Raw genomic sequence first — 10,000 nt, 5'->3', positions numbered from 1 at the left:
GACATTACATGGACAAAGATAAGACCTTCTGGAGGAAAGTCATGTGTGGTTACCTCCAAATTCTTCAGGACAAGCTAAAACCATTAGCCCGGATGTTGGGTTTGGGCGCAGTTGGGTGTTCCAACAGGACAATGACCCCGAACACACGTCCAAAGTCGTAAAGGAATTGTTAAATCAGGCTAGAATTAGCTAAAAAAAATAATATTTAAAAAAATAACACTACCACCACCATGCTTAGCGGTATGCATGGTGTCCCTGGAAATAAAGGCCTCACCTTTACGCTTCCAAAAATATTGTGGGCCAAAAAGCTGAATTTTTGTTTCATCTGACACCACATGGACAAAGATAAGACCTTCTGGAGGAAAGTTCTGTGGGATTACCACCAAGTTCTTCAGGACAAACTAAAACCATTAACCCGGATGTTGGGTCTTGGGCACAGTTGGGTGTTCCAACGGGACAATGACCCCCAAACACACGTCCAAAGTGGTAAAGGAATGGCTAAATCAGGCTAGAATTTGTTTTTTGTTTTTAAAGTTAAAAAAAATAACACGACTACCACCATGCTTAGCGGTATGCATGGTGTCCCTGGAAATAAAGGCCTCACCTTTACTCCTCCAAACATTTTGTGGGCCAAAAAGCTGAATTTTTGTGTCATCTGACACCAAATGGACAAAGATAAGACCTTCTGGAGGAAAGTCCTGTGTGATTACCTCCAAAATTATTCAGGACACGCTAAAACCATTAGCCCAAATGTTGGGTCTTGGGCACAGTTGGGTGTTCCAACGGGACAATGACCCCCAAACACACGTCCAAAGTGGTAAAGGAATGGCTAAATCAGGCTAGAATTAGTTTTTTTTTTTTTAAGTTTAAAAAAATAACACGACTACCACCATGCTTAGCGGTATGCATGGTGTCCCTGGAAATAAAGGCCTCACCTTTTCTCCTCCAAACATTTTGTGGGCCAAAAAGCTGAATTTGTGTGTCATCTGACACCACATGGACAAAGATAAGACCTTCTGGAGGAAAGTTCTGTGGGATTACCTCCAAATTATTCAGGACAAGCTAAAATCATTAGCCCGGATGTTGGGTCTTGGGCGCAGTTGGGTGTTCCAACGGGACAATGACCCCAAACACACGTCAAAAGTGGCAAAGGAATGGCTAAATCAGGCTAGAATTAGTTAAAAAAGTTTAAAAAAATAATACTATCACCACCATAATTGGCGGTATGCATGGTGTCCCTGGAATTAAAGGCCTCACCTTTTCTCCTCCGAACATATTGCTGGGTATTGTGTGGGCCAAACAGCTCCATTTGTGTTTCATCTGACATCACATGGACAAAGATAAGACCTTCTGGAGGAACGTTCTAGGTGATTACCTCCAAAATTCTTCAGGACAAGCTAAAATTATTAGCCCGGATGTTGGGTCTTGGGCGCAGTCGGGTGTTCCCACAGGACAGTGACCCCCAAACACACATCAAAAGTGGCAAAGGAATGGCTAAATCAGGCTAGAATTAGTTTAAAAAGTTAAAAAAAAAATAATACTACCACCACTATAATTGGCGGTATGCATGGTGTCCTTGGAATTAAAGGCCTCACCTTTTCTCCTCCAAACATATTGCTGGGTATTGTGTGGGCCAAACAGCTCCATTTTTGTTTCATCTGACATTACATGGACAAGGATAAGACCTTCTGGAGGAAAGTTCTGTGGGATTACCTCCAAAGTCTTCAGGACAAGCTAAAATTATTAGCCCGGATGTTGGGTCTTGGGCGCAGTTGGGTGTTCCAACGGGACAATGACCCCCAAACACACGTCCAAAGTGGTAAAGGAATGGCTAAATCAGGCTAGAATTAGTTAAAAAAATAACACGACTACCACCATGTTTAGCGGTATGCATGGTGTCCCTGGAAATAAAGGCCTCACCTTTTCTCCTCCAAACATTTTGTGGGCCAAAAAGCTGAATTTGTGTGTCATCTGACATCACATGGACAAAGATAAGACCTTCTGGAGGAAAGTTATGTGGGATTACCTCCAAATTCTTCAGGACAAACTAAAATCATTAGCCCGGATGTTGGGTCTTGGGCGCAGTTGGGTGTTCCAACAGGACAATGACCCCCAAACACACGTAAAAAGTGGTAAAGGAATGGCTAAATCAGGCTACAATTAGTTAAAAAAAAAAAAAGTTTAAAGAAATAACATGACTACCACCATGCTTAGCGGTATGCATGGTGTCCCTGGAAATAAAGGCCTCACCTTTTCTCCTCCAAACATTTCGTGGGCCAAAAAGCTGAATTTGTGTATCATCTGACATCACATGGACAAAGGTGAGACCTTCTGGAGGAAAGTTCTATGGGATTACCACCAAATTCTTCAGGACAAGCTAAAACCATTAGCCCGGATGTTGGGTCTTGGCGCAGTTGGGTGTTCCAACAGGACAATGACCCCCAAACACACGTCAAAAGTGGTAAAGGAATGGCAAAATCAGGCTACAATTAGTTAAAAAAAAAAAAGTTTAAAGAAATAACATGACTACCACCATGCTTAGCGGTATGCATGGTGTCCCTGGAAATAAAGGCCTCACCTTTTCTCCTCCAAACATTTCGTGGGCCAAAAAGCTGAATTTGTGTATCATCTGACATCACATGGACAAAGGTAAGACCTTCTGGAGGAAAGTTCTATGGGATTACCACCAAATTCTTCAGGACAAGCTAAAACCATTAGCCCGGATGTTGGGTCTTGGCGCAGTTGGGTGTTCCAACAGGACAATGACCCCCAAACACACGTCAAAAGTGGCAAAGGAATGGCTAAATCAGGCTAGACTTAGTTGAAAAATTTAAAAAAAATAATACTACCACCACCATAATTGGCGGTATGCATGGTGTCCCTGGAATTAAAGGCCTCACCTTTTCTCCTCCAAACATATTGCTGGGTATTGTGTGAGCCAAAGAGCTCCATTTTAGTTTCATCTGACATCACATGGACAAAGATAAGACCTTCTGGAGGAAAGTTCTATGTGATTACCTCCAAAATTCTTCAGGACAAACTAAAATCATCAGCCCGGATGTTGGGTCTTGGGCGCAGTCGGGTGTTCCAACAGGACAATGACCCCCAAACACACGTTAAAAGTGGTAAAGGAAGGGTTAAATCAGGCTACAATTAGTTTTTAAAAAAGTAATAATACTACCACCACCATGCTTAGCGGTATGCATGGTATTCCTGTGATTAAAGGCATGGTGTCCCTGGGATTAAAGGCCTCATTGTGGGCCAAACAGCTCCATTTTTGTTCCACCTGACCACGGAACTCTCCTCCAGAAGGTCTTATCTTTGTCCATGTGAAATCAGATGAAACAAAAACCTGATTTAAAGGTGTGGACAATGCTGAAGAAACAAGTCTATGTCAGAAAAAACAAATCTTTGTCCGTGTGATGTATGTAGTTGCGTCAACAGATGACATTTGTTTTACTAACCGGAACAAAACTAGGTGAAATTAGTATAATCCGGGTTAAATGTGAGAGGTGCTGATCACTGCAGGTGGTGGTGGACTCCATGGTGTCCCTGTATTCCGGGTTAAATGTGAGAGGTGTTGATCCCTGCAGGTGGTGGTGGACTCCATGGTGTCCTTGTAATCAGGGTTAAATGTGAGAGGTGTTGATTACTGCAGGTGGTGGTGGACTCCATGGTGTCCCTGTAATCCGGGTTAAATGTAAGCAGTGCTGATCGCTGCAGGTGGTGGTGGACTCCATGGTGTCCCTGTAATCCGGGTTAAATGTGAGCAGTGCTGATCACTGCAGGTGGTGGTGGACTCCATGGTGTCCCTGTAATCCGGGTAAATGTGAGAGGTGTTGATCGTTGCAGGTGTTGGTGGACTCCATGATGTCCTTGTAATCAGGGTTATATGTGAGAGGTGTTGATCACTGCAGGTGGTGGTGGACTCCGTGGTGTCCCTGTAATCCGGGTAAATGTGAGAGGTGCTGATCGCTGCAGGTGGTGGTGGACTCCATGGTGTCCCTGTAATCAGGGTTAAATGTGAGCAGTGCTGATCACTGCAGGTGGTGGTGGACTCCATGGTGTCCCTGTAATCCGGGTAAATGTGAGAGGTGTTGATCGTTGCAGGTGGTGGTGGACTCCATGGTGTCCCTGTAATCCGGGTTAAATGTGAGAGGTGTTGATCACTGCAGGTGGTGGTGGACTCCATGGTGTCCCTGTGCCGAGAGTTGTGTCCCATGTCCTGCTCGGCGGCCGAGAGGCTCAGCCCGTCCCTGTCCTCCATCTGTGAGCAGGTTCTGATCCCTCGCTCGGCCATCCGCAACGCCCTGATGGAGAGAGCGTCGGAGGACATCAACAGAGCCCTGGAGTGAGGACCACCTCTCTTTTCAATATTCTCAATAACGCTGGTTAGGTTTGTATTCATTTATTGTTGTTGTTGTTGTGTTTTCACGTCAGGGAGGTGAAGTTGTCCGTGGTCTCGTATTTGACCAACTCCATCGTGGATCAGATCCTGCAAGAACTCTACGCCACACATAAGACCCTGGTACTGGTAATGGGCCTTTTCTGCATGACTACTTTTGAGAGCGCTGTTAAAACTGCAAATGTTGTGCTTCTGGCAAGTAGGATTGTACTTTGAAGATATGTCAAATGTTCTTCAGGACACATTTTAAAGTTCAGTACATGTATTTTGTCTTAGGGCTGTCATAGTCAATGTGTTAAAGCTTATGATTGCACACATATATATATATATATATATATAAATATATATATATATATATATATGTGTATATGTATATATACATGTATATATATATACAGTATATAGTTATATATGTGTATATATGTATATATATATATATATGCAGTATATAGTTATATATGTGTATGTATGTATATATGTATTTGTATAATTATGTATATATATATATATATATATGTATGTATGTTTGTATATATATATATATATATGTATATAAAATTGTGACTTTTATCAAGTAAAATTACGATTCTTAAAAAAAAAATTGCCAAAATGTTCTACTTTTCTTGTAAAATTGAGACTGTTATTGAGTAAATTTCCAACTTTTATCATAATATTGCCCCAATATTCATTTTTTCTTGTAACATTTTGACTTGCGTCGAGTAAAGTCATGACTTTTATTATAATACTGCCAACCTTCTAAGTTTTTCTTGTGAAATTCCAACTAATTTTTCACAACAACTTTTTTTTATATTTGTGCATAATATGTATATATTATTAGTGTTGTAAATACACTTCTTTATATATTTAGAAAGGCTGGTCCTAAAAAGGTAGGCATTTTTCTCGGGTCTCCAGAAGGTACGAAGTACACAAACGTGTGTGTTTGTGTGTGTGTGTGTGTGTGTGTGTGTGTGTGTGTGTGTGTGTGTGTGTGTGTGTGTGTGTGTGTGTGTGTGTGTGTGTGTGTGTGTGTGTGTCAGTTGCGGCAGGTGTCTCAGGCGAAGCGCTGGGATGATGTGGGGTCAGGAAGACAAACCATCAGACAGTCCAGGATCATGGAGTCTTTGGAATTCCCGGATGAAGACGTGGGCGTCACCCTCGGAATTGTAAGTGTCCTCCGATTTATTTTTTTTTAATAGGCATGCTCAATATTTTTAGCATTAATTGAGGATTGTCAAGCGTTACAATAGCTCAGGGGTGTCTAAAGTGCGGCAGCAGGCAGGGTAAAACCGGTATTTTTTTCCGTCCAAAAATTGGGATTTTTTTGGGTCAAAAAGTTGGGATTTTTTTCTATCAAAAAGTCAGGATTTTTTTCTGTCAAAAAGTTGGGATTTTTTTCTGTTAAAAAAATCTGTTTGTTTTTTTTTAAGTGTCAAAAAGTCAGGTTTTCTTCTGTCAAAAAGTCCAAGTTGTTTCTGTCAAATCGGAATTTTTTTACGTCAAAAAGTCAGGATTTTTTTCTGTTAAGTCATTTTTTTTCTGTCAAAAATCCGGATTTTTTGTAAGTGTCAAAAAGTCAGGATTTTTTTCTGTCAGAAAGTTGTGACTTTCTCTGTTAAAAAGTCAGTTTTTTTGTAAGAGTCAAAAATTCTGGATTTTTTTCTGTCAGAAAGTTGGGATTTTTTCTGTCAAGTTGGAATTTTTCCTGTCAAAAAGTTGAGATTTTTTTTGTGTCAAAAAGTCGAGATTTTTTTGTGTCAAAAAGTCAAGATTTTTTTTGTGTCAAAAACTCTGGATTTTTTCTGTCAAAAAGTCGGGATTTTTATCTTTCTGAAAGTCGGGATTTTTTCCGTCAGAAATTCAGGATTTTCTCCATCAAAGTCGGGATTTTTTCTGTCAAAATTCGGGATTTTTTTCTGTCAAAAATTCTGGATTTTTTCGGTCACAAAGTTGGGATTTTTTTGCTGTTAAATCATTTTTTTCTGTCAAAAATCTGGATTTTTTTGTAAATGTAAAAAAGTCTGGATTTTTTTCTTTTAGAAAGTTGTGATTTTCTCTGTCAAAAAGTCAGGTTTTTTTGTAAGTGTCAAAAACGTTGGATTTTTTCCGTCAGAAAGTTGGGATTTTTTTCTGTCAAATTGGAATTTTTCCTGTCAAAAAATCGAGATTTTTTTTTTTTGTGTCAAAAAGTCGAGATTATTTTCGTCAAAAAGTCTGCATTTTTTTCGTCAAAAACTCTGGATTTTTTCTGTCAAAAAATCGGGATTTTTTTTCTTTCTGATTTTTTCCTCAGAAATTTGGGATTTTTTCTGTCAAATATTCGGGATTTTTTGGGTCAAAAATTCGGGATTTTTTCATTCAAAAATTCGGGATTTTTTTGGGTCAAAAATTCGGGATTTTTTCTTTAAAAAATTCTGGATTTTTTCCGTCAAAAAATTGGGATTTTTCCAGTTAAAAAGTTGTTGTTTTTTGTAAGTGTCATAAATTTGGGATTTTTTCTATCAAAAATTCTGGATTTTTTCCGTCAAAAATTCTGGATTTTTTCCGTCAAAAAGTCGGGATTTTTTCCGTCAAAAAGTGGAATTGAATCGCGTGGTTCCCAAAGATTCACAGCCCTAACAGGTATACACATTTAATGTATACACCAAAAAATTGGTTTGATTTGTGTGATCATTTATTACATTTATTACCAAATAAATTGATGTGAGGGGCCAGATCTGGCCCCCGGGCCTGGAGTTTGACTTATGTTACGTACACTTCCACGGTGCTCAATAACAATTATTACTAGCAACTGTGTAAGGTTGCACAAACCATAAAATGCCTGAGCTGTTAAGGTTTGAGTCTTTATTGTTGAATAATCTGCAGAGTAAAAAAGCTATTTTTGCTCCGAAGGACACAATGGCTATAAAGAAGCGGAGCTCCAGAACCAGAAGAATCCGCCCTGTCTCCACCAGACCTGGTGAGGTTTTTAATCCTCTGCGTGGACTCGACTAAGGCATGAGTTAACGAATAATGTCTCTGATTTGTTGTAGGTCTCGGAGACGAGCCCAACTCCTCCCCCGTCCCTTCTCGCCACCTTTCCCACTCGGCCTCGTGGGAGTGTCTGTCCACCCTTCCCACCAACGGCTCGCCCTTACGCCACGTGACCCACGTAAGGCCCCGTCCGCCGCGGAGACACAGAGCGGGGCACCTTCCCCCAGAAGCTGTGAGTTCATGGCAAATGAGCGACTGTGAGCCGCGAGGGCAGCCTTGCCGTTGAGATCCAAACAGTGTGAAAGTGATTGTGAGCAGTTAGCATGTTGGAAATAGCATCTTTATTGCTGAGGAGCACCAGTGGGGGGGGGTTGTGGCAACACTCTGTTTCCACGCAACCCTGAGGCCAAAAACTGTTCTTCTGAAGGTTTTCGGCTTCGTGCCAACTTTTCATTCATGCTATTCCCGCTGCCAGTGGCACTTTCCAAAAATAAGATCCTGTTGACTTCAGAGGCAGTTGCTTTTGTCTCGATGCAATAACTGCCTCCTGGAGGCGTTTTCTGACTTACCCACTTTGAAGAAACGTACCAAATCATGACAAACACTTCTTAGCTGCTAGTGATGGGTTGTTTGCGCAGACTGGATTTGGTCCGCTTGTTGTTTTTGTTTTTAAATGCATAATAAGACTACGGGTGTTGAAAGGGAATCGATTTTCGTTTGAATCGCGTTTCTTTTTGGTAACCATTAAAAAAAAAATATATATATATATATATGTAATTATTATTTTTAATAAATGTCTTATCCAGTCAGGGTGTCAAAAACAAGATTTTCAGATGAATCGCGATTCTTATTTTTAACAATTTTTAATTGATTCAAAAATATAAAAAATCTATGTGATATATATATATATATATATATATATATATATATATATATATAATGTAACTATTTTTTCCAGTAAAAATGTAAACAAAAAAAATTGATTTTCAAATTAATTGCAATTTGTATTTGTAATGATTTTTAATCAATTAAAAAAATAAATAGAATGATGTATTTTTGGTTTTGTGTTGTTTTTTTTAAATATGTCCTTTCCAGTCGTGAGGTAAAAAAATAATAATAATTTTTAGATTAATCACAATTCTTATTTGTAACGATTTTTTAATCGATTAAAAAAAAAAATCAAACATCGATTTTTTTCTTTTTTCTTTTTAAATATGCCATTTGCAGTAGGGGTGTGAAAAAAAAATTACAGATTAATCGCAAATATTTTTAATGATTTTTACCCGATTTAAATTTATTTTTGAATCGATTTTTTATATATATTTATATATAAAAAAATTACTTTTTTTAAATATATTTTCCAGTAAGTGTCTAAAAAAAAAAAAATGTTTTGATTAATCGTAATTCTTATTCGTAACGATTTTTTAAAATGTCTTTTTCCCAGTAAGTGTGTCAAAAAAATAAAAGATTTTAGATTAATCGCAATTCTTTTTTATAACAATTTTTAATCGATTAAAAAATTATCAAAAATCAATGTAATCTTTTAATATATATTTATATATATATATACATTTTCAGATTAAGCGCAATTATAATTTGTAAGGATTTTTAATTCATTAAAAAAAAAATCGATGTTATTTATATATATATATATATATATATATATATATATATATATATATATATATATATATATTTATATATATATATATATATATATATATATATATATATATATATATATATATATATATATATATGATGTCCTTTCAAGTAGTTGTCAAAAAAAATCATATTAAAAACAAAAAGAAAGAAGAGAAAAAACACATCAAACGTTTTTATCGAACGCATTTTTTTATTATTATGGTTTTATGGCTCAGCCCTAGGTTGAGCGTCGTTATATGTCTTCCTGTTTCTTGCAGCATTACTCTGAGAACGGAGGAGTCAGCATGCTGGAGGACGGACTGCCGGACTTCTACAGCAAGAGAGTTCTTCCTGACAGGTAGGACCAGTTTTTTATTATTATTATTCAAAATGTTGCCATTTATTACACTTTTATCACCTCAGTGGCAGCAACATTGTAATGATAAAAACACCACTGATGGTTTATTGATTAGCATGAGAAACTATTAGCGTATTTTCTGGGCAATAGAGTGCACTGGTGTCTGTAGCACGGCAGTAAAACGGCTGATCAAACAAAACAGAAGTCATAGTCATGGACGGACTCAATCACTCCACTGTAACTTTTCAGTGGATTTACCAAACTGAAACAATACAAAAAGAATGCCATTGTAAATTAATAATACTAACACAGACACTCGTAAACATGTTAGCATGATAGCTAATGCTAACGTCGGTCGCTTCATTACATTACAATAACAAAAAAAAGGAACCTCCCTACAGACATCACACACGGGACGGTTTAGTAAGTATGGATTGTTTTAGTTATATTGTAAAACTTAGAAACCTTGCATGGATGCGTCGAAACGCCGTGGACGGAACGGCACTTGTACTTCCGGTTTAAAGCCCAGTCTTAACAGGAGTGCTGCACCCGCAGTGAGCTAACTCGTCCAAAAGATGGCGCCATAGCAGACACAATAACACACTTTTTAAGAGTCTTAGCTT

The 10,000-nt window shown here is 38.1% G+C and overlaps 1 protein-coding gene across 1 annotated transcript in view; it reads left to right on the top strand.

Moving 5' to 3' along the window:
* carmil3 (capping protein regulator and myosin 1 linker 3) overlaps positions 1–10,000 on the top strand; it is a 253,752-nt gene that overhangs the window by 217,368 nt on the left and 26,384 nt on the right. The window contains exons 27-32 of the mRNA XM_061890406.1: positions 4,176–4,351; positions 4,441–4,528; positions 5,443–5,568; positions 7,295–7,361; positions 7,435–7,607; positions 9,298–9,377. Of these exons, the coding sequence (XP_061746390.1) occupies positions 4,176–4,351; positions 4,441–4,528; positions 5,443–5,568; positions 7,295–7,361; positions 7,435–7,607; positions 9,298–9,377 (710 nt within the window). The remainder of the gene's footprint in view (positions 1–4,175; positions 4,352–4,440; positions 4,529–5,442; positions 5,569–7,294; positions 7,362–7,434; positions 7,608–9,297; positions 9,378–10,000) is intronic.

The sequence above is a fragment of the Nerophis ophidion genome, linkage group LG28 (assembly GCF_033978795.1).
Source record: "Nerophis ophidion isolate RoL-2023_Sa linkage group LG28, RoL_Noph_v1.0, whole genome shotgun sequence".
Taxonomy (NCBI): domain Eukaryota; kingdom Metazoa; phylum Chordata; class Actinopteri; order Syngnathiformes; family Syngnathidae; genus Nerophis; species Nerophis ophidion.
This window is presented reverse-complemented; position numbering and strand designations above follow the sequence as displayed.